This window comes from Gopherus flavomarginatus, chromosome 6 (genome assembly GCF_025201925.1).
Source record: "Gopherus flavomarginatus isolate rGopFla2 chromosome 6, rGopFla2.mat.asm, whole genome shotgun sequence".
Taxonomy (NCBI): Eukaryota; Metazoa; Chordata; order Testudines; family Testudinidae; genus Gopherus; species Gopherus flavomarginatus.
In genome coordinates, this window is record NC_066622.1 from 26,021,966 (window position 1) to 26,049,117 (window position 27,152).

A 27,152-nucleotide genomic window follows, 5' to 3' on the forward strand; every position below is an offset into this window, starting at 1 on the left:
AAAGTACACAGAAGACCAGATTTCATGGTGTGTGGTGTGTTTGTTTTTTTCATGGCTGTGAATTTGGTAGGGACCTAGTAATTGTACTTTCCTTCCTGAGCTCCTTGAAGAGAGAGACCAGAAAGAAGCTTAATGAATGCCATTAAAATCTAAACGGTGTGCATATATTACAGGATGTGGTGATGGTTATAAAGAACTAATACGTGTGTCTTTATCTTTTAGACATAGTAATATAGACAATATGGTCTGGAACTGCACTTCTATAGTTATAATTAGTACTTGGTTGCAACGAAAATCTTGACATGGCATAGTCTGTATAGGAACCATACATTCAACTGGTGGTTCTGGGGCTATGTGCCTCCTGAACTGTATTAAAATACCTTCTCTGGCTTAGATTTAAGTCCTAAGCAACAGGTGATATGTATAGAAAAATGTTCCCTGACCTACCCCCAAATGCTCCCTTCCTTTTTAAACAAACAAACAGAACAAACCTCCTGAAACCCAGGTTGTGTTAACATTGTTGACTGAGTTTTTGCTGGCTGAAGTCAGGATTGAATGACTTCCCCATCCACCCCCTAATAAAATTAGCTTTTTGGTTTTGTCCCCCCCATTCTTCCCCCCCCCCCAACTTTTTTTCATCTAAGCAACTCAGTTGAACTATTTCATCAGCTGAGGCAGTAGGGATGTAAGAGCCCTGCTGTTTGCTGTATGCTTTGAGAAGATTGCTTTTCCTTAAGCCTCAGTAAGCCAACTGTAACAGAAAATAGTTGTCTTTTTTTAAGATTGAAGCAAAAGGCTGTTGATCATTAAGATACTGTAAAAGATTTAAACGTTAACAAACAAAGCTACACAAGTTTTACTTTTTTGTGTTTTACATGTGAACAGAAAGAACTTGCTCTGTAATGAAATTTGTGGATTTTTTTTTTGACATCAAAAGACACATCATAAAGCCTTGCTTCTTGCTTGATTTGATGAAAACAAATCATACACAGAATGAGATCCTTCATTGAACTCTTTTTTTCCCTCAGGTGAAATGCATATTTCGGGTTTAAAGCACCTTCAATTCAGAACCTTAGGGTCAAGATATTAAAAAATTAAGAGTGCCTAGTTTGACTTTTTAAAGGGGCCTGACTTTTCCAGTGGTTGAATGTTCAACACTTTCTGAAAATCCAAGGTGCTTTAAGGAGTCTCAAATTGCTATATTGCCCATGGATCTATATTTAGTTCAGAGATGGCATCAATTCTCAGCCTAACTGTAGTTCTTGTGATAGACATAAGTTAATAAAATTTCATGTAATGTAAAAAAATTACATAATACGCTTTCAAAACCTATTCTTGAACAACAGCTATACGTCTTTTTCTGCATATAAAATTTTATTCCCAAGAAATTAAACAAACCTTTTGTTATTACCAGAGCTGTGGACTACATATACTCCCCTTGTTCAAGGGATTAGGTAGTAATACCGCAGCAGTCCATGTGACTTGCCATATGCAAAACTGTTTGATGTCTAGTTGTCAATAACATTATTCATCGTAGAAGAAAATGAAGATCAGGCTTGTGAAGAAACTACATTTTGGAGGACTGCTGATCTCCATAAAAATCATTCATCAGAGTGCGAAGTCTAAGAAAACACAAATGTGTAACATCATTATTAATGTCCCAACAGAGTTTTAACAGCAGGCAGGACCTCTCCATAGGCAGTAACCTGACTTTTTACAGACTTGCCTTGAGGAAGTAGACAATATGCTGCTGTAATATGTGGCCACTCTTGTATATAATATTGCAAGTCTTGTGAACTGTATACATAACATTGAGCAGCTAGGGCAACTTTGTTCATCAAGATTACAGGAATTCAACAACAGTCATAGTAACATAACTGGACAACCACTTCAAACCCCGTTATTTTTACTACAAGACATTTGAAGAAAATTTATTTTTAGTTGCTCTAAACAGAGATCCCCATGGTGATCAAAGTTCGATGCAATCTATAGTGAAACTGTTTCCAGCATAATTTATTGAATGGAGTGCATGTTGATACTGTATAACTGCAGAATTACTGCAGTCTTAAATCAGATTTATTACTCAAGTGACTTCTTAAAAACTTTGACACACACATTTATTTGTAGGTAGTGTGGAAATTTCCCAATACTTTGATGTAACCTTTCTTAATCCTATAAGAAGAGCTCTAATATAGTGAACAACAAAGCACATGTTTTTTAGATTTGAAGAAATCAAGATGTAGCCAAGATAATCTGTGTGTGTTGGTTTTCTTTCCTGTGTGTGTGTGCGCTGAAACTGCCGCTGTAATCCATCTTAGTTAATGGAGGAAAAAACTTTTATTCTGACTTTCCTCTCTGTTCCTTCCCCCCTATGCTTGGTTGGGTGTCTTCCCCCCACCCCCAGTGTCTTGAACTATGATTGTGTTTGGGTTAGGGACCAGGTATTGTATGTCAGTATGATACCTGGTAAAATGGAGCCATGAGTCGGTAGTTGCCTTCAGACTCTACTGTAATACATATAATGCACACTCTCTAGCCAATCTTTGTCATTAATAGGGTTCACATGCATAATAACTGTGTATGTATAACAAATAGGTTTTGTGTTAATGCTTACCATGGCATTAAATCTTTAAAAGTACAACTGTATGCTATATACAGCTGTAAGAACTAAGCCTTCTGCCTCTGTTGAAAGATGACTTGTTTCAGTAACAAATTAAAAAAAAATCAGTAAAAAGAGGATCAATTTGTTTTTTTTAATGTTCATGCTAAATTTAGCCACCTTGTAGAGACAAATGTATGGCTCAGGTGCCTTAAATAACCATGGCAGTGACTTAATACTGCATAAAAAACCAAATCATGACTCCTATGTCTAACAATTTCTTCCTAGAAGGGTCTGATGACTGACTAGATGCCACTGGAAAGCAAACTGCTTGCTCATTAGTCTTTTTCCACTATATACCTTTAAGTCTCATTCTTGCAAGATAAGTAAAACATGCAGCACTCACTATTTTCACTTTCCATTAAGATGGACCCAATTGCGTGACCATAAATATAACAATAGATGCTGTCCTTGTCTTCTAATTGGCAGTAACTGACAAGCTTTTACCAGCTATTAGTCAAGCTGTTCTTGTGACTTGGAGCCTCTATAATGACCCTGTTTAATTTTGTGCACCTCTCCCATCCCTTTTAAAAACCATGCAGATGCACACACCGTGGCCCAGTCTTGTGTAATCCTTGACGCACGCTCTAAATCACTTACTGCTATTTTGGTAAATATTCTGTACACTTCTATCCACATTTATTTTTGTAATTCTTCTAGAACTTCTGTGCATCCTATGCTTTTTAGAGTGGGAGGCAGGCAGTAATAGAAGGGCAAAATCATTATTTGGAAGGTATATAGCAGAACTGTGTACAAACCAGAACTCCTGTACTGTCAAGATAAAGCTCTATTTCTGTACACCTTAAAAAAGCTGTGTGGAGAAAATACCTAGTACGTGTCATCTTAGGAGTACAGCTCCATTTCTTTGGGTCTTCTCTCTCCAAGTCTGTGCTTCAGTTCTTTGCTACTCCATGCTCTACAGTCCCCTGCTGGTCTTTTGGCCCTCATGCTGTGCAGCTAAAATGGTCTGTGGGGATGGAGATGAGGGGCTGAAAGATAAACCCAAACCAAGGAGACTGCTATGCAGATTTAGGCAATAGCTTAGCAAAGAAGTAAATTTGAAGTGGCCATCTTTGTGAATGATAATTATGTTGTACAGAAGACCCATGTTGTCTTGGAGAATTTCTTAAACTAGAGTGTGAGCAACCATAGCTGAACCTATAATGTGCCCTCTATAATAGCCATTTATTGTCAGAGTAAGTAGCCCACATATTCACCAGGCACTGTAACATCAATTTTTTTGAGAAAACAGAGGGGCTACAATCTGAAACTACTGCATTCTTACAACACCACATTATTTGGTGTAACTGCACGTTACAGCTTTTTGCAATGTATATCTACTACTTTCTTGGGAGTATGTGGAAATTACATTAGTATACTTCCCTTGGAAAGCTCTTGTAAACCAAGTTGACAGCTTGCTCAAAAGTAAATACTGGTATGGGATGGAGAAATGAGAATGACGTGCCTGGCTGTGATCCCGACAAGCCTAAATTCCACCTTTTGTGAGACAGTTTTTAATACAAAATATCTAAAATGAATCAAGCCATTAAATAGCTTTATAAGATCAAGATAAAAATCCTATTAGTGAAATGAAAATGTACTGGGAAGCTTTCAAATGTATATTAATACTAACTTTCTTCTCTCTGTATAGCACTCTTTCAGCCAGTAGCTATGGGATCTCGAGAGTTTGAAGATGTTGTGAAAATTTTGCATTCATCTTATTTGGAGTCAGGTTCGATGGCCAATTTCAATTACAAAAGAGCCAGCTTAATCCATAGTGAGCTGTTGGAAAAGGAGGTGAGTACCCACAGTTTGCTGTTTATGAAACAGCGTATAAGCTATAAACTTTAGTGGTTTTGCCCGACTCCATTTACTTGAAGCCAAACGGTTTAATATGCTTAAGTGTTGGATCCTTGTAGTGTTGCTTCATGCTGGGTGCTTGAGGACACTGTATGTGACTGCCTGTATTTGAATTAGGTTGCTGTACTTAAATGGATAGCACTACAGAAATAATCCGATAAGCTTTTAAATTCAAGATAACTAAATTAGGGCTATTTCAAAACAGAACATGACTCTTACTAATACACAATGTGAAATATAAAGAAATACTGTTTACAAACCATATTATTAGTCTTTCCTCTTGGAAGTTCCCATTACTAGCAGAGCTAACCAGATTTGCAATAGATGGTGTATACAGCAGAGACCTTTCAGGAGTGAGTTACTGGAGCCGCCTTCTTTGGTCCCTACCCTCCAAAAAGTGAGGGGAAGGGGAGGGCTTGCTGAATTGATCTTGCTGCCTCCAAGATTAGGGAAATGGGTGGAGTTTCACGCTTCTCGCTATGTACCCTACTATTTCTATTACGGAGGCCTTTAGGTTTCTCCTGCCTGCCTGGCCTCGTTATTCTTCTGAATAAAACAGACTGGTTGCTGTGAATATCATTTGAACTGAGGTAAACATAAAATTTAACACTACATGAAGTTACTGATAGGAGAGCTACTGTGACTCTTCTGCCACTGCGTGCCCTCCCCCAAGTCTAAGCCCAGTGTTAATGGAAATTTTATGAGATATCAGAAGATTGTAGTGCAGAAAACAGGCTGCAACATTTAAATCTCTTTTTGGTCATAGCCGAGCCAGTAACCAAGACTGTGCTTCTTCAGAGGTCTGGTATCCAATTGCAGAATCTGGCCCAAAATGTCCAGACTACTACTGGTCCAGCAATTTTACTACTGACTATGCTTCGAAGTCTCATACTGCTGGCTTGATGTCAGGAATATCTAAGAGTTTTATGGTGGATGAAACTCTAGCACCCTGAACTGAGTGGGGGGAAAAATGTGAGGGGGAGCTAGTGCCAGTGCCGCTGTTTGAGATCTGAGCTTTTTTGTGCTTCCTGTTTGTCTTTCAATTTTGAGGTGTAAATTAATTATTGTAAATTAACGGTGGTATCTTCCAATACAGGTTTAATGCCTTCTACATAGACTAGTAGTCTATTTAACTTTTAAATATTTCTCTTGCATTAAATCATATCTCTTCTAGATTTATAGTTCTCTCAGAAGCAGTGGCAAAACAAGTTCAATAGCTGAATTAGCAAATCAAGCAGTGTGGCTTTAAAACTAAGAAGCAGTCATGAAAATACTGTGCTGAACCCTCTTGAAGAAAAAACTTGTTTGTCTCCTCAGTGCCACACCAAAAAATATCACTGCATTCTAGAACTATAACATCAGATTTTACTGGCTTGTGTATTGTCTTGTTTTCAGACAATTCACAAACTGTTGGTGATTTCCTGAGTGTTTTTGTGACTACGTAGTTTGGCTGAATACTACAAAGTTCTCAAGCATGGGGAGAAGAATATAGCCTTGTTAATGTGCTTCTGCTTTCTTGAAAATGAAAGCACTAGTTAAAGGGCAACTTTTTTTTCCTTTTTATTCTGTTTAAAATAACACATGGGTCCAGTGCAAGCTTGCTTGTAACTGTATCATTTTTTGTAACTGAAGACAAACTGATAGCATTGAGGCAAGACTAACAAAATATGAAATTCGGACTTGGTTTTTGTGCCACAGAAATCAGTAGTCAGAAGTGATGATGCAAGTCCTATGGTTCAGAAGTTGATCTAGAATGCAAGTCCAAAATGATATATGAGAACTTAAGCTGAATGCTTCCCCCTCCCATTTCCACGGTGAAAGGATACACACTCTCTTCTGAAATTGTTTATTGGAAATTGTGCTGAAACATTAACTTCATTCAAATTGGCCTTTTGATTATTTGCACCTAGAGCTAACAGTGTAGACTGTAACTTAGCCGAATTAGACTTCTTGGAAGCGAGGTGGCACTTGATTGTGCCAATACTGATTTCTTCATTGCATTTATTAAGATTTTGTTTGATAATAGTTCACAGAAAAACGCAGAGAACTGAAATGTGATGGTCGCATAGAAAAAGAGCTTGTTGAATCCTATGCGTTTCTGATGGTTGATCGACCTCAGGTGAGTAGAGTAGAGGCAAGCTTTATAAAATAGCTTTTTTTTTTTTTTTTTTTTTTTTTTTTTTTTTAAGTTCATGTTCTGCTTTGGGATGGTCTTTCAAATAGAATTGTTGATGACTTTAGTTTCCACTAACTACCAATATGTGTTCTACATCTGCAGAATTCAGCACAAGGCAGTCATAGTAATTATGGAAGAGTGGAATGTTGTCACAGAACTGATCTGTTATGCTGTGGAATTAGGGTTCCAGTTACAAATGTTTTATTTTCTTTACCTTTTGGGATCATACGGCTTAGGCTTATGCTTATTCCCGCACTCCCCCCCCCCCCCCCAAAAAAAAAAAAAAAGGCATTCTAAGTTTTACCTATTGTGTGTTTAAACATTTGGCTTTTTAAAATGTGCATACTCTAACACCTCAAAAAGGGATATTGCCTGCTTGATTTTGAGACTTTTTTTGGGGGGGGGGATCTTTGGGTAACTTGTACTGCTTTTCCCTTGACATGAACACAAGTGAGATCTCCTCCTCCTCCCCCCTCCCCCCCCGCGAAAATTGTTGTGTGACATGTTGGAACTATTGCAGAGAGTCCCTTCCTTCTGATGTAAAATCAGGAAGAGTTTAAAAAAATCTTATCTTCATGCTGCTTTCTGGGGTGTAATCCTCTGTGATCAGACTCTCTGTATGAAAATAAATTTATATATAAAAAATGTCCTCCTCGATGAGGCTGTATATCCCCAACAGCCCTACATAATCTGCCATATTGGCAATCAGGATCTTATAGGAAAGGCACCATATTGGATGGGGCCCTTCTGCTGCTACGTTATGATGGATGTAGGGTGGAGGAAGAAAAGATTCTGTATTCTCTTTACCTTTATGATACAGAGAGAGATCATCAAAATGTAGTTACATCTTCAAGTGTGTGGCTGTTGCTCAAGAACATCTTATTTTCTATAATTTTTTAGATGGCTGTGGTTAAGCTGTATAGAGCTATAACAATAAACACATTGCCTCCGCAGCGAACAAAACTGTCCATATTTGGCATGCGTTTAAGTTTATTCCCTAAGACAGGTTCTCAAACGGGGGCGGGGGTCATGAGGTTATTACATGGGGTGGTCATGAGCTGTCAGCCTCCACACCAAATCCTGCTTTGCATTCAGCATTTATAATGGTGTTAAATATATAAAAGTGTTTTTAATTTGGGGGGGGGGTGTCATACTCAGAGGCTTGCTATGTGAAAGGGGTCACCAGTACAAAATTTGAGAACTACTTCCCTAAGAGTTGTACAGTAACATAAGGTACAGTTATAATTGAGATTACGCTAATTAAGTTATATTTCTATGCAAAATACTTAATACACAGAGTATGTGCTCATAAAAAGGAGAGTTTATTAAACTGTTGCCTGTTCCACTCATAGTCTAACTTTACTTTGCAAATATGTATGCATCTAAAATTAGATATATTTGTTCAATTCAGGTGCAAAATATATGTGAAAAAGGGCTACAGGTGGGCCATTCCAAAATAACAATTCTTGGCAGCCCTTCCATGGGTAACTATCTTTTCACTTTTCTTTCTGTATATTTACATCATACAGTATGATTTTTACGATATGAATGTTATATTACTTTAAACCTATTGTCCTTGCTATAGCATTTCCCAGAATTTGCACTTACCCTTCAGAAAAATCCCACCCAGCTGAATTCAGGTAATTTTTTTATTCAGGAGCAATACAATTCACAAATACACGAATTAAACAAAATTAAGCTTGTCTTAAAAATGGATTTCACAGAAGGAAGAATGAATTACCCAATTACAAAATTTCAGGGAATGTTCTAGGCATCCATAGGCAGAATCCTATTCATTTTTGGGGACAATTGGAAAACCAGATTAGGGGGAGAGAGCACACGGAGCCCCTGTGATCTGTTTAGCTTGAAGCTGTAGTTCTGCACTCCTGCAGTTGTCTGTCATCAAAGAACTGGTTGAGGGCACCCATTTAAGGCCTTCCAGCATAACTATACCCCCAACTCAGGTGAAACTCTGCACAGAGGCAAACAATAGAGGAAAGGCTGACAGACACAAGTCTGGCCAGGAGTCTGTGATATGCCCCACCAGGATCCAGCCTTCCTTATATCTTGTGCCTTCAGAGATTGGGTGTCCCAGCACCATGGCCATGCAGGGCTCTCTCTATGGTTCCACTGTCATGGCCTTGCTCAGTCATTTACCAGCCAGAGTGTAGGAGCCATCCCTGCGCAGGAACTATTTTAGCAGTACGGTGGTCACAACTGAGGCTTGTCATCGTCCTTGCCATCATCGGGACTCTGCTCCGCTGGGCCAGGATGACTGCAGCCACCTGCACATCTTGTACCCTGATGTTTTGGGCTTCTTGGCAGTGCTGTTGCAGGGGGCTTCCTGTGCTGTCAGCTCTGCCTATTCCCAACCCTATAACTGTAAAAAATAAAAATTGATTCAAAGAAAAAAATCAAGTTCTGCCAAGCTTAACTGTGGAGTGTTGCCCACAGTTTAATGTAGTAGCATGAAATGTGGCTGGTCACGTTATGCTTCTCATCAAGCAATTTTTGATGTTTGCTCTTCCATGTAGCTACAATATTGCTACAATTTTACTGAACTGATATTTGTCTTATTATAGAAATGGCTAATACTCTTGTCATGCTGATTAATCTCCTAACTGTAACATTTTAATGTTCAGAATCTTTGTTTTCTTAACTTTGTACTCTATCTTCCTCATCAGGTGTGTATCTCTCCAGATATGCTGACTTATTACAGGCCAATCCCCTGGAAGTTGGAGCAACTGGTGACGTGATTATTTTTAAAATAATAAAGGTAACTTCTACTCGTAGCTTTTATCTTTAAAGGCTGCATTTCATATTACTGAAGCTTTCTTGCTTTTGAGGGCTTGTTATAGAATTCTGCTACTGATTTTTGGACAGAATCTGAACGTATACAAGGCTCTGTAGTAGGAAGAAAATGTAATCATTTTTATTTAAAAGCATATATTAACTTTAAACTACAAGTTTAGCTCTTTCTCTGCAGATTTAATTGGTTTGTTTTTGTTGTTCCTACAATTTTGTGCTTTTTCTTCAAAGATGGAACGAGAATGACTTTTATAAAATACTTGTAACTAAATGTCAGTTACCTCATTCTTACAGTGCTGTTGTACTTTATCTGTAGCTGCTCTAACGATTGATATAGTTAAGAAATTAACCCTGCAATTCTTCTTTTTTGCTCTATAGGGAAAAATGAAAAGCGTATATGACCACATGGGTGTGAAAACAATGGAATCAACAGTTAAAAGTGCATTAGATCCAACACCAAAGCATGAGTGCCATGTTTCAAAGAATGCTAATAAAGTAAATTCCTTGTTGGCTTATAGAGCTTATGAGCTTACTCAGGTAGGAGAGCAGCTTCATTTATATATTGTATATTTGTATCTATGAAAAGAGAGCATGGTGCAGTAGTGTTACAGATTTTAACACTTCAGACAGGGAGTCCAGATGTGGATTACCTGATACCTTACTGTACAAGTAAGATATTTGCCTGTTCTAAAATCTTACATATATTTCAACATAGTTTTTCATTCTGTTGTAATGAAAATATTGTAAGTGGTCCTTTATCCCTTTGCTAAGCTCACAGTAAGTTTCTCCCTCTCTAAAATATTATTTTTGCGTATATGTCACTGTGGATCCCACTGCAGGTGAACATACACCTCACATGTATGAGAACAGAGTGGCTCTTTTTTTAAAGGTGTCTGGATCAGTGTACGTACTCTGTCTCCTCATACTCCTGTACGAAGGCATGCCCGCCCCCTCCCTCAGTTTTCTCTTACCACTCATGGCAGTGAGATGGAATTTGATGAGTGTCTGACCCCACTGCTGCTTGTTAGCTCAGGCTAAAACTTTTCAAAGTCTTCTACTTCTCATTTTCCTATATTTTGACCTCCAAGGACTGATTCAAACTCTCTACTGGTGAGATCAGCCCACCCCCTGACTTCAAGTCTCATCCATCCTGTGATGGATTAATCCCCTGAACAATGGACATAGGAGTCCCCCGCTTCTTTTTTAGGAGGGGTGGGGCAAGGATCTCACATCTCAGATGCTTGTCATTGTCTGCTAGCGTGAACTTCAGCTTCTTGATTTGCGTTTTCTTGAACAGCCCACAAAGGTCTCCTCAGACTGCTAAGAGGCAAACTCCAGAGTCTTGCTTGATAAGTCAGTGCCACATTGAACAGACAAATGATGACAAAGACCATTGTGGAGAAAACTACACCAAGAAAAGACCTGGCATTAACATGGCTCTGATGCCCTTGCACTGAAGCTCAGCATCCTTCCATAAAAAATGGAGAAGCCTGTGACACTGTGGACTCTGCTAGCCTGGGTTTTGACAATGCACTCCTAGGTGTGCACCATTGTTGGTGCCCAGCCTCTTAGTAGCACTGGTACAGACTTAATACTTGGTGTGCCTTGTGTGTCTGTGTCACCCCTAAAAGAAGTTTACTCTTCACTATCACTGGGGCATATATGCTCCCTGTCTTTGAGCAGAGAACCATCTCCTCTGAGTTCTGTGATTACTGCTATTAAGAGCCATTCTGGCTTTTCCCCTGCAGCGTTCACCCCCTGCTAGCTTGACTCATTCAGTGCCAGTCTTGACAACACCCAGCAACTCAGCTGTACTTCTATAGCATGCTGCTCTGGCCCTATTGCAGGTGCTGTGGCCTGTCATTTGGACATTGCAAAACCAGTCTCTGATGCCATTGAGGAAGAGATCTCTCTCTGCACCAGCATCCCTGGCCAGACCACCAGTCCCTGAATATCAGGCAGGGCCATATCCAGAAGCAGAGCAACTCCTGCACCATGTCACTGCCAAAGGATCTCTCATCTTCATGTGTTGAAGTGATAGCCTTGGCATCAGTACTGGCACCTGATGACTTTAAAGTGTTCTAGGAGTTACTTGTGAGGATTACTGGGACTCTGGAGACCTGAGATTTCTGTCATATCGGTGAAATCCCACAGGCTGTTTGACATCCTGTCAGCTGGTCCAACCAGGAAAACCCTCCCATTAGTGATGGACTGCTTGACCTAGCCAAAGCACTGTGGCAGATGCCAGCCACAGAAATAGATCAAGACACACCAGATTACCTCCCACCGCCTATGGGATTTAAATAATTCTGTACTCAGCCCAATTCAGACTCCTTACTCATGTTGATTTTACAAGAGGAAAAAGGAAAAGGACCCCAAATCACCCCTCTATGCTCCCCCCCCCCAAAGTCATATCCTTCAGCTTAGCTGCAGCTGTATCTGGCTAGTTTGCCAGCCCTTACTGGTCAAGTATGGATAGGGTGACCCCTTCATTTGTGAAGCTCCCTCGTGAAAGCAGAGAGGAGTTTAAGGACTTAAGTGGGGAAAACCAGCTGCTGGCCAAGATCATCTTTCAGGTGGTGATGGAGGCCTCTGACACTGTGGCTACATCCACAGTGACCATGTGCAGAGAGTCATGGCTCCAGGCATCAGCCATGCTAAGAGAGGTGCAGGCCACAATTGAGGACTTATCCTTTTGAAGTCTCAGAGCTGTTTAGTGAGACAGTGCTCTGCACCCACTGAAGTATTAAAAAGCTCTCGTATGTTTTCTGGGGATTTATACCTCTGTTTTCATATTGCAAGACACCTCCTCGGCCCATGCTGTGTACCAACTTAGCCACCCACCTGGCCCATAGAAGTGCCTGAGATTCACTGTGGGGCTTAACCATTATGAACACAGGGTTGTCTTTTGGACTCTTCATAGCATCTTATGATGGAACGCTCCCTTTGCCCTGTGATGTAGCCAGGTCAGGAGAACCTGCCTCTGCATCAGTCTCCAGGCAGATCTAATGCCCCTTTAATCTCTGTCGAAGGGGATGGCCTCTGAGACTTCTAAAGGCCCCAAGAAGAAAAACTGACTTGTCTCATAAGGACTCTGTTCCAGAATGACCTCAAGTCTCTCTCTAAGTCGGCTGTCTCCAAATCATTGACTTCTTGGTCCGGTTCCATGGAGGCTGCAGGTTCCTACAGTAATACTCAGGGCTGGAAAACCAAAAAGCTCCTCCAAAAGCAAACACTGTTCTGAAAGCCACAGTACTGACCAGGCATAACAGGGACAGCAAGGCGAAGCATTCTTCAACCACTGGTACTGTCCTCGATGGATCCATTAGTACCATATAGATTGAAGTGTATACCTCGGCACCCCATCGGGACATTCTAAACCCTCACTACAGTCTACTTCCAGGGAGACCATCCTGTCGTTACTGACATCCTATTTGGTACTGCAAGAATTTTGGTATTAGAAGGACTTAACTGTAGTGGAGAAACTACAGTCTCTGTTTAATCATGGGCACAGTGGGTCCCTTAGTACTGAGACTGGGTCAGTCTCTAACTGAATGCCCATTTATCACCTGCATGATTCATCACCATTTTCATTTGTGGCTCATCCACTGTTTTATAAGGAAGAGGATGAAGGGGACTTCATCTATGCAGCCTCTTTAGTCTTAGTACTGGGTCTCCTACCCACCCTCACCAGAACTCTTTCTCTGCAGGCCACAGAAATAGGGAGGAATCTAGGACAAGACATGACAAGCAGTGGAAGAAACACTGGATGCCACCCTGCTTTCCCATATGGAACACCTTCTAATCTCCCACTTCCCATGGTCATGCTGGGATCCCTGGGCTGCTTAGACAGCAGTTTCTAGGGCTCTGAGCTTAGGGTGCTGGGGTGAGGGGGAGACAATCTCTCTACTACCTCAGAGCATTTCCTCAGTGAGGGAGACATTTTGAGGAACAAGAAGCTAGAGTGGTTTGAGGAGTAGCCTCCTCATCTGTTATCTCCTTGTCTTTAGCTGATGAAGCTATAATGCCCCTTCGCCACCTATGGCTGATGACTTTAAGCCATTCCAAGACATCATAAGGTACATGGCAGACTCATTTTTTCAGATGCCATTCGCAGAGGTAAAGGAGTCACAACAAAAGTTACTGGGTATCTTCCAACTGACAACACTGACCTTCCAATCAGTGAGGCGATATTGGATCCCATGAGGGTGGTTTGGCAGACTCCAGCAACAGAACCAACAACTTGCAGAAGATGCGATAAAGGACTCGACATTTTTTGTTTTTCATCCCTCTCTTAATTCACTGGTAGTGGAGGCAGTAAATGACTGGGAAAAACCGCATGATGCCAAGGTGACCCCATGTGACAAGAACCAGAAATGTTTTTATCTTTTTTGAGTGGAAGTCTTATGTATTGGTGACGCTCTGACTTCAGATTATTAATTACCAGGCCAATCATGTGAACTATACAAAGTGTAAGCATTTATTGAGAACCTCCCTCTGGAACAAAGAGTAATTTTAAACTGTCAGTGCAGAAGGACAATTATTAGCCCAGACATCTCTCCAAGTAGATGCTGTAGACACTGTGGCCCATTCCATCTTTCTGATAGCAGTCATCGTGGGCTTCAGCAGTTTGGTTTCCCAAGGGAGGCCAAAAGCATGGTGAAGAACTTTTTTCCCTTAGGTGGGCTTAAGTTGTTTTCAAAGAACACAGATAAGTCCTTCCATACTCTGAAAGACTCCAGAGCCAGTCTGCAGTTGCTGGGAAATTTATATCCCTGCAATTTAAAAAAAAAAAAAAGCTTAGTAGTAGATCACACACTGCATAGAGATCCCACCAGATACCTTTCTCCAGGTTCTGGAGACCCACAGAACCACAAAGAAAGAAGCTTGGGTTCCAGAGGAAGAGAACCATAAACTATCTGGTTCAAGTACACAACTAGCTTCATCAAAGCACCAGTTTTGATTGGCTGGTTGAGGGTGTGAATCCTTCTCACTCTAGCCTGCCAGCTACAACAGTTTGCCTGCCTCCCTCCCCCCATTTGGAAGCCAGCTCTCCATTTCTAACATGCATGAGACTAGATTACCACAGACAAATGGGTTTTGGAGATGGTTACGTTCGGCTGTGCCATCCATTTCACATCCCCATTCCTCTTCAGGGACTCCTTTCATGAGCTCCTACTAAGAAAGGAGATAAAATCCCTCCTTTGCTAGGAGCAGTTGTCTGTCCTGGCTCTACATGAGGAATGGTTTCCATGTGAGTTAATTACTTGCACCAAAGAGAAATGGAGGATGGAGACTGGTATTTTAGGTCTAAGATTCCTAAACAAATTTGTGAAGTCCCAAAAATTCAGACTGGTGACTCTGGCAGTGGTGATTCTTAGATTCAGGGGACTGGTTTTCAGCCCTCAGCCTACAAGACACACACTTCCAATTTGTGTTACACCAGGTTCACAGAACATACTTACATTTTGTGAAAAGCCAGAAGCACTTTCAAGACCATGTGATTCTTTTCAGTCTCATTTCCAAGAGTTGTCTCTCAGGTTCTAGTGGTGGTGGCTGCTCACCTTCGTCTAGTGGCAGGTGTGGTATTCCCATACCTAAAAAGCTGGTTGTTCAAGGGTTGGTTTTATGGGGAAGTGCTGTCAGCCACCCACAGGGCACTATCGCTATTCCTGCAGTTAGGCCTTCAGCTCAATGTCAGTCTACAGTGACCCCTATGTGGAAAATATAGTACATTAGGGACATCTTTAGATTTGCTGACTGCCAGGACCTATCTTCCTATGCACAGATTCATAACTTTATTAAACGTTGTCAAGAGCAATCAAGTGAACCTTGAAACCTCAGCAGGATTCTGTTTGCAGCTTCCGGGTCACCTAGTGGCTTGCACCTTCATCATGCAATGTTACATCTTTGCAGATTTCAAGGTGGCTCAGGATAGACTAATCAGGAGACGCAGCTTTGATTTTTTTTAAACAAATCTGTTTGCCATGACTGATGGAAGAATCCCCACAATTTCGGGACCGATGTTTCTTCACCCAGTTCCATTGGTCACCATAGTATGGGATGTGTTGCTACTCCATTGGAGTGCATCTGTGTCCATATAGTGCTGGGGACATAGGAGACCAGTCTCCACATCAACCTGGTGGAACGACAGGCAGTCAGAAATGCCTGTATCCACTTTCTACCTCTGAGGGAAGTCTATCAAAATCTTGATGGACAATGAGGCTTGAGTGTTTCATATTAACCTGTGGAGCAGAGTGAGATATATCTCTGTGTACTGAAGTAATAAAGTTATGGAACTGGTGTGTAGCCTATTGTAGTCACATTTCAATAGTGCACCTTTCTGGAATACAAAACATTCTCAGCAGAGGCCTCTTCCAGGACTCTGAAAAATAGCTAGGTCACCAATCCTAGACGCTGTATTCCAAATGTGGCGCTGTCTGGAATTGGCTTTCTTTGCCTCTTCCACAAATAGGAAGTGTTGTCTGTTCTGTTTGGGGGAGGTGGCCTTCAGCCTTCGGCAGATGCCTTTCTGCTTCTTCAGACAAAGGGGCCTGTAATTACATATTTTTCTCAATACTTTGGATTCTAAAGGTGAAGAACAAAATCAGGCAGGACAAATGATAGTCTTTATGTGGCCAAAATAAGCATGGTATAAAACATTACCTGTTTTTAATAGATTGTGTCCCTGTTCAGTAATCGTCCATGCTTTGCTTATCTTAAGATACGAATTGCATCCCAACCTAAAAATTCTCCAGCTCAAGGCCTGGTTCTTCAATGGTTTGCTGGTAGATTGTCCACTTGTTTGGCAGAGGTATAGCAAGTGTTGTTAAACAGCAGGAAGAAATTTAAGCATGATTCTTACCTTCAGAAGTGAGAGAGATTTTTGTAGTTGGTGTGACTATCTGCAAATTGCACTTGAATTTTCCTTACTTGTATTTATCTTGAATTACTTGCTACAGCTGAAGAAAGCAGATTTATAAGGTATCCCAGTTAAGGTTCATCTGGCTACAATATCAGCTTTCCATTCTCCAGTATAAGGGTTCTCAGTAGTCTCTTGCCCCACAACTGTAAGGCTTATTAAAGCAGTGGTTCTCAAACTAGGGCTGCTGCTTGTTCAGGGAAAGCCTCTGGCGGGCCAGGCAGGTTTGTTTACCTGCCACGTGCGCAGTTTGGCCGATCGCAGCTCCCGCTGGCCTCCGAGTCAAAGGGGACTGTAGGAAGGGCAGTCAGCACGTCCCTCAGCCCACGTTGGCCAGGAGCAGTGAGCCGTGGCCAATGGGAGACACAGTTGGCCGAACCTGTGGACGCGGCAGATAAACGAACTGGCCCAGCCTGCTAGGGGCTTGCCCTGAACAAGCGGCAGCCCTAGTTTGAGAACCACTGTATTAAAGGACTGGGGAACCTCTTCCCTCAAGTAAAAGACCTTGCTCCAGTCTAGGATCTTTATCTAGTTCTCGGGTCTCCTAGGACCTTCTTTGAACCTATAGTGACCTGTTCATTATTATACCTATTCATAAAGACAGCTTTTTTAATAGCTATTATGTTGGCTTGAACTGGGGAAATTTGATGCTTTCATAGTGGATCCTCCCTTTACAGTATTTTCAAGGACAAAGTTTCCCTACTTCCACATCGATAATACCTTAGGAAGAAGTTTGGGGAGTTTCATCTGAACCAAACTAAACATTTTTACACACACCCCTTGCCCCCCTAAACTTTGGTCAGGAAGCTTTTTTTCCATACCTTTGATGTCCAGAAGAGCACTGGCTTTTTTTTAATCTCAGTAGGACCAAACCGTTTCAGAAGTCTTCTCGAACATTTGCCTCCATTGCCAACAGATATAAAAGCTCTACTGTTTCTATCCAGAGACTACTCAGGTGGATTTTAGGATCTATCATCATGTGCTATGAGGTTGCTAATGTCCAGCCTCCTGCTAGGACTCTGTCCCACTCCTTTAGGTCTCAGTCAACATCTATGGCTTTCCTTAAAGATGTTCTAGTATTTGAAATCTGTAGGACTGGTATGTGGTCTACAATACATGCTTTCTCCAAACACTGTGCCTCTTGCTCCATGCGTCTAGAACTGTTGTGGCAGTGGGCAGTGTAGTTCTATCTTCTTTACTAGACACTTAACCGAAGCGCACTCCTGGGGATACTGCTCAAAGTTACCTGAATTGGAACACCATTAGGATGCTACTCAAAGAAGGAAATTTTACCCTTTGCAGTGACTATAATTCTTCAATGTGTGTGTGCCCCAATAGGTGTTCCACTATCTGTCCTCCTTCCTCTCTGCTTTGGCGTTTTCTTCATGGGACTTTGCAGTAGAGAAGAAACTAAAGGATGGTTTACCCACACAGCCCTGTGTAGCCTAGGTGTGGGGCACGGGGATGCGTAAGGCGGATCCATAAATTAAACAAGCACTACTACTGAAATTGCTAATTGAAGGCACATGAGCATTTGAGCACCCATAGGGGGACACATCTTGAACTACAGTTACGGCACTTCCCTGTAAGTGAGTTGTGTAGCATTACGTAGGAACTCTGACAGAAGAAGGGATAGAATCCAATTCTTTGGCCAGTAGTCAATGCTCTTAGGCCTGGTCTATGCTAAGGGGGTGGATTGATCTAAGATACGTCTACTTCGGTTACCCTATTCTTGTAACTGAAGTTGCGTATCTTAAATCGACTTAGAATCACTTGCTTCGCGTCCTGGTAGCGTGGGATTGACAGCCACTGCTCCCCTGTCAACTCCGCTTCCGCCTCTTGCCCTGGTGAAGTTACGGAGTTGATGGGGAGCGCGTTTGTGGATCGACGTATTGAGTCTTGTCTAGATGTGATATTTCAATCCCTGATAGATCGATCGCTACCTGCTGATCCAGCGGGTAGTGTAGACATACCCTTAAACACAATACTCTCTCTTCTTGTAGTGCCTTGCTTCATTCAGTACACACCTTCAAACTTCTGCAGCAAAAGGAAGCTGGGGTCCTGCAGATAAGTCTTTCCAGTAGTACACAACTTCGGTTGATCTCTACAGCAGGTTCATCCTGTGCACTGACTAAAGCTTTGTGCCTGTAGGAAAAATAGTATATAATGATATAATTAAAGAGTGACATAATAGATATGCCTAACATGGCTGAATTAAGGTTGTATAGGAAATGTTTGAGTGCTTGACTTTGAAACCTTAATATTCTGTTTAATGTAGGTGTTTTTAATGTATAATATAATTTGGATTGCAAAATGTGTATGAATTTGCATTTTTGTCTGTCCTCTATACACTAAGCTTCATAGAAAATATTTCTTCCAGTTAGTAAAATTAGCTTATGCTTTTTTAAATCTAATCTGCTGTGCTGTTCATTTCTGGCATAATTTAAAACTTCAAAAGCACTTATTTCTGGATTATTTAAAACTGATTTGGCTAATAAAAATACAGGATTTATGAGGGATGGCTGTGAAACTAGTGGCACATTTTCTAAAAACTGGAAACCATCAGCTCTTGATAAACTCATGAAATACAAATTGAACAGATTTCTAATTTAGTTAACTTTTTTGCTTCTTTTATTAGTACTACTTTTATGAATATGGCTTTGATGAAATAAGACGAAGACCAAGACACGTGTGTCCATATGCTGTTGTTTCATTTGCTTATAAGGATGAAATGGTACAAGTACCAAAGTTTTTGCCCCCATCAAGGTAAGGTAGGATGCAGGTTTATAAAAAATGTCAGTGTTGAACGTGAAGAGACTTTTAATCTCTAACATACTCAGTTTAGCATTACTATCCCCGAACAGTAGTGATGTGTGCATATTTAATACTGGGGAAATTGAGGGCTCGCTTTTCAGAGACATCAAACCCACTATGAGAGGTTGTGAGTGTTCTGTGCAGCACAGTGACCTGTGCAGAACATAGTTTTGTTGCTTTTCTTCCCCCTCTTCAAAACCATGCTGCCCAACCAAAGGGGTGTTTATTTTCTGTAAAAACTTCTAAATTTTACAAAATATTAAAATGAATTTTGAAATCTAGTCTTCATATAAAAAGAAATTTAAAAGTAGTTTTATGTACTCTGTCCGACAGGAAGCCCCACACCAATGTGTGTGGTCTTACAATAATATGTTCTTCCACTTTCATAATAATGAAAAATGTCTGAAAGAGCAACACAAACAGAGAACCTCCTATTATACAGAGGAAACAGACTATAGACAAAATTGGTACAAAGTAAACTGAAAAATGGATCCCTTTCAATTATAGTAACCTTTTGTGGCTTTTGTAACAGAAGTAGGCTTAAAGTATCTGACCAGCTTCAGTAGTGGTGTCCCTTTTAAAGTACTATGTGTATTTTTGTGCAAATTACTTAAGAATTTGGTAATTCTGTGGAGACAGAAGGCAGAAAGATTGACTTATCATTTCCAGCAAAGGCATTTCTGGACTTGATCTGCCAAAGTTTGAAATTGCCACCCACAACTTAAAAGATTCACATAGGATGTGGTTTTCAATCTGGTTTCCCCAACCTGGTACGGAGAAAGGGTTTGTCAGATCCCACTCTGTTAGGGAATGTCCACCTTCTCACTTTGTTGTATGCTCCTCCAAACCTCTATCAGAAGTACAGTGGTCTTCCTTTTGAGTTAGAATTGTTGTGAAGAGGATTCAGCTTCTCTGCTGCTCCTGAAATATAATGGCTACTAAAATATTCTCTTCGGACTAGTCTAACTGCAATTTCTGTATTGCTTTTAACTGTATCTGTGAAACTGCTCTGACAGATATGGTTAAAACAGTACAACTCCCTAGTGTGGATGCAGTTATACTGTTATAAAAGGTGCTTAATTGGGATAGCTTATTCCTATAAGTTACACACTGAAACTATATCGGTATAACGGCATACACTTTCTAGGGGATTGTTTGTACTGTTTTAACAATATTGGCATAGAAATTGATACAGATAAAGCAGTACAAACCCTGTTTGTAAGCAAAACCCTTGCTTGTTCGCTCTCTTCTTCCCGCCCCACCCCCACTCCCGCAATGGATATGTATGGTGCCTCAGAAAAACTGATAATATAGGATCAGAGGATACATGATTGCAGTTGTGTTGTCCTGTTAGACTTGTCAACTAATAAAACATCCTAAATCTGAAGGGTGGTTTGTGTGTGGGGGGGTTAATTGTATATTGAGAGAAGCTTCTGTTTAATTTTTGTCCTGTTTTATGTTTTGTTAGGTCAAACAGCTTTAATACAGACAGAAGCACAGGTAAGTATCAGTTGTACTATAAATCTTGCATTTATAATAAATGCATAGAATACTTTTTAGTCACTTGCCCTATTAGCTTTACCTGTGCTTTATTTGGATAACCTGTTTTGGGTCATTGTAGTTAGAAAGAATAAAGAGTAGATATTACTGTTGAGTGTAATTGATCGGTGTTGATAACATTATGGTGTGGCCAGTTAAAGTGTTTTGGGAAGCAGTTGGAACCCAAGGGGTAGTTTTTCCTCTTTCATATTACACTTGAGGCTCAAAATAGCAATACAAGAAAACATGCTGTCTTCCTGCAAGAAAAACTGAAAAAATCACTAACCATAGCTGCAGTGCGATTGTGTTGTCTGTCTGAGGCAACTTTCCTGCTTTTATTAGCTGAAGTTCTTTGACAATTGATACAAAAAGTTCTTTTCTGTCATACTGATGAAATACAGTCTCCTGACTACCATAACAAGCAATTGATTTTTCTATGCCACTTGACCAAAGCACATTTGTTTTACAGTTTATGTAAATAGACAGTTAAGAGCTACAATATTCTAATACTGCAGTGACTATCCATTGGCACCTCAATTACAGCAGAATTCCAGTTTTCATTTGTTTAAAATGTAGCCCTTTATGATTTTAGAGATTTTTTTGGTATGTGATTTGGAGCAGTGCTGCTTTCTGGAGTTTGTAGCGAACAGGAAAGAGCTTTAAAGTCTGAACAGTCTCTATTTCCATGGGGAGTCAGCTCTGATGCCTAATAATAAAGTATGTGTGTCTGTAGCTAGTAGCATCTCTGCTATCCATTTCAGCAAAACTATATCTAGAAGTGAAAATGGAGAAGGGTGGAGAAGATCTAGTAGGTTTGTGAGGTACTGTGTGTATCCCTTGGCACTCCCATCCCTCTATCCTCAATGCAATAGACAAACTCTGACTTCGTCAAAGCTAACTGTTGATTAGAGTCAGGTCTGTGTGGCTTAATATCCTTTTCCACCTAGGAATCAGGGCAATGCCTCCCTATACCCCAGTAGTTATGTATTTTCTGGGTATTATAGAAGACTGTATCTTCTCTTTCACTAGGGAGCAACTGGAACAATTATCCAGGGATTTCTCCTTGCCATTCAGCCTGAGTGATGACAACTTTTTATTGCTCTGCTACGTCTGTGCAGAGACTTCATGCTCTCCTATCTTTTGCCTTTTTTTCTCTTCAGTCTTGTCCACACTGATGATGGTTTTTTTTTTTGGCTGCAGCTCCACTAGTGGAAGCACTGTGTAGACAGGACAAAGCTAACGTTTTCCATCATATTGTCTAGATCTAGTCTAAGAAAGTAAGACAACATGGTAGTAAAAATTGCTTGTGCTCTTTTCATTGCCAGCAGCAGTAGAAAACTTCCCAAAACTTAGGCAGGCTGCCTCTACACTTTCTCTCTTGTCCCCCTCTCGCTTCAGTCTCTTACTAGCTTATCTTCACTTGAGACAACTGCTTTACTTTTTTTTTTTCTTCCCTTCCCCCACTCTTCTCTTAGATAAGACTAATTACACCTTATGGAGAGGTCAGCTTTTGAATAAAGGGAAGCTTTTATGCCATGCTGCTTTGAAATCTGCAACACGCCCTTTCCTTCCATGTAAACTGTAAGTATAGATTTGAAAACAAAGTTGAAGAATATTGGTGTTTAAAAACTTTCTCTAGCAGAATCTGGTGAATTCTGGACAGTTTTTGTTAACTTTTAAAATTTAGTCTAAATTTATTAGGTAACATTTTCAAGTTACTTAGGAACACAAGTCCAACTTGTTTCTAAGTTACGTAAGCACTCTGGAAAATACTGTTAATTGACACATGCATTTGGTTTAGACAAATGTGTTTGGGTTTTTTTGTTTTGTTCTGTTTTTTGGTTTTTTTTTAAATGACACAACAGGCTTTTCTCTGCAATTCCCGTTCCACTGGTAGAAAACTTCCCTGAATCCTTTTAGTTTCAAGGAATTAGTTTTTCAAATGAGTATTTAAAAACAAAACCAAACACTCTTCAATTTTTATTTCATCGATGAGACTAAGATCATGGGGTAAAGAGAAGCTGATTTTTTCATTTTTTCTTTGATTTCAGTCCTGAGAAGCTTAACGTTGAAACTGTTATGAGCATTGATTCACTAAAGAAGAAAATTGCACCAGCATTGTTCTATAAAGAAACTTATCAAGGGGCAAAAGAAGGTAAACACTTGTCTTTTTGAACTAAAAATAACATTTGGGTAGAAACCTGAACTTTTGACTTTTTTTTTTCTTCTTTTCCTTCCCCTCTTAATTAGTGTGCAAGAGTGGAATGTACTGTAGCCTTTATGAGGTTGTGGAAAAGACAAGGTCTGGAAGTAACTTGGAAGGCTTACTGCAAAAACTAGAGAGAGAGAAATTAGTAAGTAGAACATGTTTGACTCTTTGTTTAAAAAAAAAAAAAAAATCTGTAATATTCCAAGAAAATGGAGAGCATCTCTTCTTGCTGGCAACACATCACAGATGTAAGAGGATTGTGTTTCAGCGCCAGTGATACATTGGAACTTGTTACCGTTATCAAATGAATCTTCTAATCTTTGGTGCATACTTCATACTAAATATACTTTTTTGCTTGAAAACACAGGTTCTTGTTAAACCACTTGGGGACAGAGGATCTCTCTTCCTTCTTTCTCCTTGGCAAATGACATCCCCATATGGTATGTAATTTTTTAAAATATGTTATGGTCTTTTGAAATATAACTGGGTTTCTCTTAATAAATTACATAATTCTATTACACTTTTTTTGTAGAGCACCAAACTGGAAGGTCCCGCATTCTGCAGGCATTGTTTCTATTTCAGGAACCTAGAGGTATAGTGACTTCAAGTAAGTCCATTGACTTCTGATTATATCTAACTAAAGAAGGCAGTTAATATGCAGTTGAGGTGCTCATCTACATAGTTTAGTTTTAGGTCAGGGCTGGTGTTCATAATGCATGAGCATGAAAGAACATGGGTTGATTTAGATATTGGTGATTGCAGGGCTAGCACTAAAAAAAGCCTTAGTACAATAGTTCAGTTTTTTGTTTACTTTTATGAAAGGGAGCAATATTCATTTCCACTAAGTTCCAGTAGAACTAGCTATCCATCTGTCCTTGAAGACTACCTTTTATTAAGATGTACCATTACAGCTACACACTTAAATCATCTATTAGTTTTTGACCATAAAACATAAAAGGACAAAATAAAGCCATAGGGCATTATGTAACACCGTTAATTTGGTTGCTTGAAGTTATGCTCTGGGACACAAATCATGTTCTCAATTCAATAATTGAGCAAAGAAAATGTGCAGTGAAAGAAGCATAGGATAATCAGTTATCACTAATACCACTAAAAGGAACTGAACTTAGTAGAACTTTAATAGATACATCGGAACATAACTTAAAAAATCCACCATTCAGAGTTGCAACGTTTCTGCTTCTAGTATTCCTTATTGAGCATGTACTCTTCACAACTTGCTTTGAAACAGTACACACACTAATGTAGTAAAATCCAGTCTTTCCCTTGCTTTTTACTTTAACAAAGGAATTAATAATGAAATATCATGGTTCAGCTCAAGCCAGGGTTCCTACCTCACCATACACCTCAGATCCCTTCACATTCTAGAGTAGCCATGTAAGTATCAGGGAGATGAATGACTTACTTATGTCTTTCAGTCAGGAAAATACCATAGCAAAACACAGTGGGTTCACAGACATACACTGCAAGCCTGCTGCACTAAGGGGTCTAGTTAGTTCCCCACTACCATATAAACTTTTTCATTGTTATTCCAATTCATTTTATATTGCCTCCAAAAACATATATGTAGGTCAAAGTAACTACTAGAAATGGACCTATTTAATAAGTGATATTTCATAACGCAACATAAGAATGGCCTTTCTGGGTCAGACCAGTGGTCCATCTAGATCACTATCCTGTCTTCTGGCCAATGCCAGATGTTTCAAAGGGAATGAACAGAACAGCACAATTACCAAGTGATCCATCCCCTATTGTTCAGTCCTGCATCTGGCAGTCAAGAGGCTCAGGGACACTCATGTCATGGGATTGCATCCCTGACCATGGTGGTAAATAGCCATTGATGGACCTGTCCTCTGTGAACTTGTATAATTTATTTTTTGAACCTAATTACAGTTTTTGGCCTTCACAACATCCCTTTGCAGCGAGTTCCATAGTCAACCTATATGTTGTGTGAAGAAGTACTACTTCCTTCCTCCTCCCCCCGCTTTTCTTTTCCTTTTTTTTGAACCAGTTGCTTATTAATGACCCCTATGTCTTGTGTTGTGTGAATGGGTAAATAACACTTTTATTCACGTTCTCCACACTATTCATGATTTTTATAGATTCCTATTGTATCCCCCCCCTTAGTCGACTTTCCCCCTCCCCTACCCCAGCTGAACAGTCCCAGTGTTTTAACCTCTCATTGTATGGAAGCAGTTCTATATCCTCAATAATTTTGGTGCCCATCTTTATACCTTTCTATACCTTTTCCATTTCTGATACCTTTTTTTGAGATGGGGTAGCCAGAACTGCATGCCGTATTCCAGGTGTGGACGTACCATGGATTTCTATAGTGGCATTATGTTATTTACTATTTTACCTATCCCTTTCCTAATGGTTCCCAACATTCTGTTAGCTCTTTTGACTGCCGCTTACTTGTTGAGTGGATGTTTTCAAGGAACTATCCAGTTACTCCAAGATCTTTCTTGAGTTGTAAAGCTAATTTAGGCCTCATCGTTTTGCATGTGTAGCTGGGATTGTTTTCTGATATGCATTACTTTGCATTTCTCAACATTCAATATAATCTGTCATTTTGTTGCCCAGCCACTCAGTTTAGTGAGTTCCCTTTGTAACTTTTTAACAGTCTGCTTTGAATTTGCACATCTTGAGAAATTTTGCATCCTTTGCAAACTTTACCACCTCACTGTTCCGCCTTTTTCCAGATCATTTATGAATATGTTGAACAGCACAGATCCCTGTACAGATCTTTGGGGAACCTCAGTGTTTACCCTCTCTCCATTCTGAAAATGGACCATTTTTTTTCTTCCTTTTGTTTCCTGTCTTTTAACCAGTTACTGATCCATGAGAGTATCTTCCTCTTATCCCATAACTGTTTAACTTGGTGAGGGACATTCTCAAAGTATTTTGAAATTTTAAGTACACTATATCCACTGGATTACCCTTGTCCACATGTTTGTTGATTCCCCTCAAAGAATTCTAATAAATTGGTGAAGCAGATTTTTCCCTTCAGAAAAGCAGTGTTGACTGTTTCCCAATAAATTGTGTTCATCTTTGTGTCTAATTCTGTTCTTTACTATAGTTTCAAACAATTTGCCTAGTACTGAAATTACACTTAGCAGTCTATAATGTCAGTGTCACTGCTGGAGGCTTTTTTAAAAAAGTGTCACATTAGCTATCCTCCACTCATCTGGTACAGCTGACTTTAAGCGATAAATTACATACCACAGCTAGTAGTTCTGCAATTTCATGTTTGAATTCCTTCAGAACTCTTGAGTAAATACCATCTGGTCCTAGTGATTTATTACTCTTTAATAAAGGGGAAAAATTTATCCACATTGAAACTTTTAATCTCTCTGACTTTTTTCCTCCCTCCGCAGCACCCATCACCTATTAATATTTATATTGTACTAGCCCATAAATTTACCAGCTGGGGACAAAGCTCTGTTGGGCTAGGCCAGGGGTAGGCCACCTATGGCACGTGCGCTGAAGGCGGCACGTGAGTTGATTTTCAGTGGCACTCACACTGCCCGGGTCCTGGCCACCATTCCGAGGGGCTCTGCATTTTAATTTAATATTAAGTGAAGCTTCTTAAACAGTTTAAAAACCTGATTTACTTTACATACAACAATACTTTAGTTATATATTATATTATAGACTTACAGAAAGAGACCACCTAAAAACATTAAAATGTATTCGTAATCCTTAATTTAGAGTGAATAAAAGACAACTCAGCACGCCACTTCTGAAAGGTTGCTGACCCCTGGGTTAGGCACTGTGCATGTGTATGACTAAGACAGTCCCTTCCTCAAAGAGAGTATAAATACAATAAATGTTGAGACACAACCGGTAGATATTGTCCTCCCTTCTACCTTTTTTGTAACACTGAGCCTACTGTAATTAAAGTAATAAGCAATGATTGCTGCACACCACACAACAGACAAAGCTATATTAGAGATGGATTTGCTCCAAAAAGCATTAGAATATTTTTCAATAAGTGAATTGCAGACAATTTTTCAGAATAATATAGCTCTTTAAAACTTCAGAGGGGTAGCTGTGTTAGTCTGGATCTGTAAAAAGCAACAAAGAGTCCTGTGGCATCTTAAAGATTAACAATGTATTGGAGCATAAGATTTTTTTTCTGCATGTG

The 27,152-nt window shown here is 39.9% G+C and overlaps 2 protein-coding genes across 9 annotated transcripts in view; one reads left to right on the forward strand and one right to left on the reverse strand.

The window, feature by feature from the left end:
• The window catches only part of TASOR (transcription activation suppressor), a 60,067-nt gene that overhangs the window by 5,747 nt on the left and 27,168 nt on the right, over window positions 1–27,152 (forward strand). For all 8 annotated transcript variants that reach the window (XM_050958422.1, XM_050958425.1, XM_050958426.1 and 5 more), the window contains exons 2-13: window positions 4,311–4,456; window positions 6,546–6,638; window positions 8,107–8,179; window positions 9,380–9,471; window positions 9,882–10,040; window positions 19,064–19,191; window positions 20,708–20,739; window positions 22,254–22,359; window positions 22,830–22,933; window positions 23,029–23,132; window positions 23,355–23,427; window positions 23,520–23,594. In XM_050958422.1, the coding sequence (XP_050814379.1) occupies window positions 4,311–4,456; window positions 6,546–6,638; window positions 8,107–8,179; window positions 9,380–9,471; window positions 9,882–10,040; window positions 19,064–19,191; window positions 20,708–20,739; window positions 22,254–22,359; window positions 22,830–22,933; window positions 23,029–23,132; window positions 23,355–23,427; window positions 23,520–23,594 (1,185 nt within the window). The remainder of the gene's footprint in view (window positions 1–4,310; window positions 4,457–6,545; window positions 6,639–8,106; window positions 8,180–9,379; window positions 9,472–9,881; window positions 10,041–19,063; window positions 19,192–20,707; window positions 20,740–22,253; window positions 22,360–22,829; window positions 22,934–23,028; window positions 23,133–23,354; window positions 23,428–23,519; window positions 23,595–27,152) is intronic.
• The window catches only part of CCDC66 (coiled-coil domain containing 66), an 87,551-nt gene continuing 74,359 nt past the window's right edge, over window positions 13,961–27,152 (reverse strand). Inside the window, exons 21-22 of the mRNA XM_050958493.1 lie at window positions 19,561–19,641; window positions 13,961–18,570 (exon numbers count right to left, since the gene is read on the reverse strand). The gene's annotated coding sequence lies outside the window, so the exon portion shown is untranslated. The remainder of the gene's footprint in view (window positions 18,571–19,560; window positions 19,642–27,152) is intronic.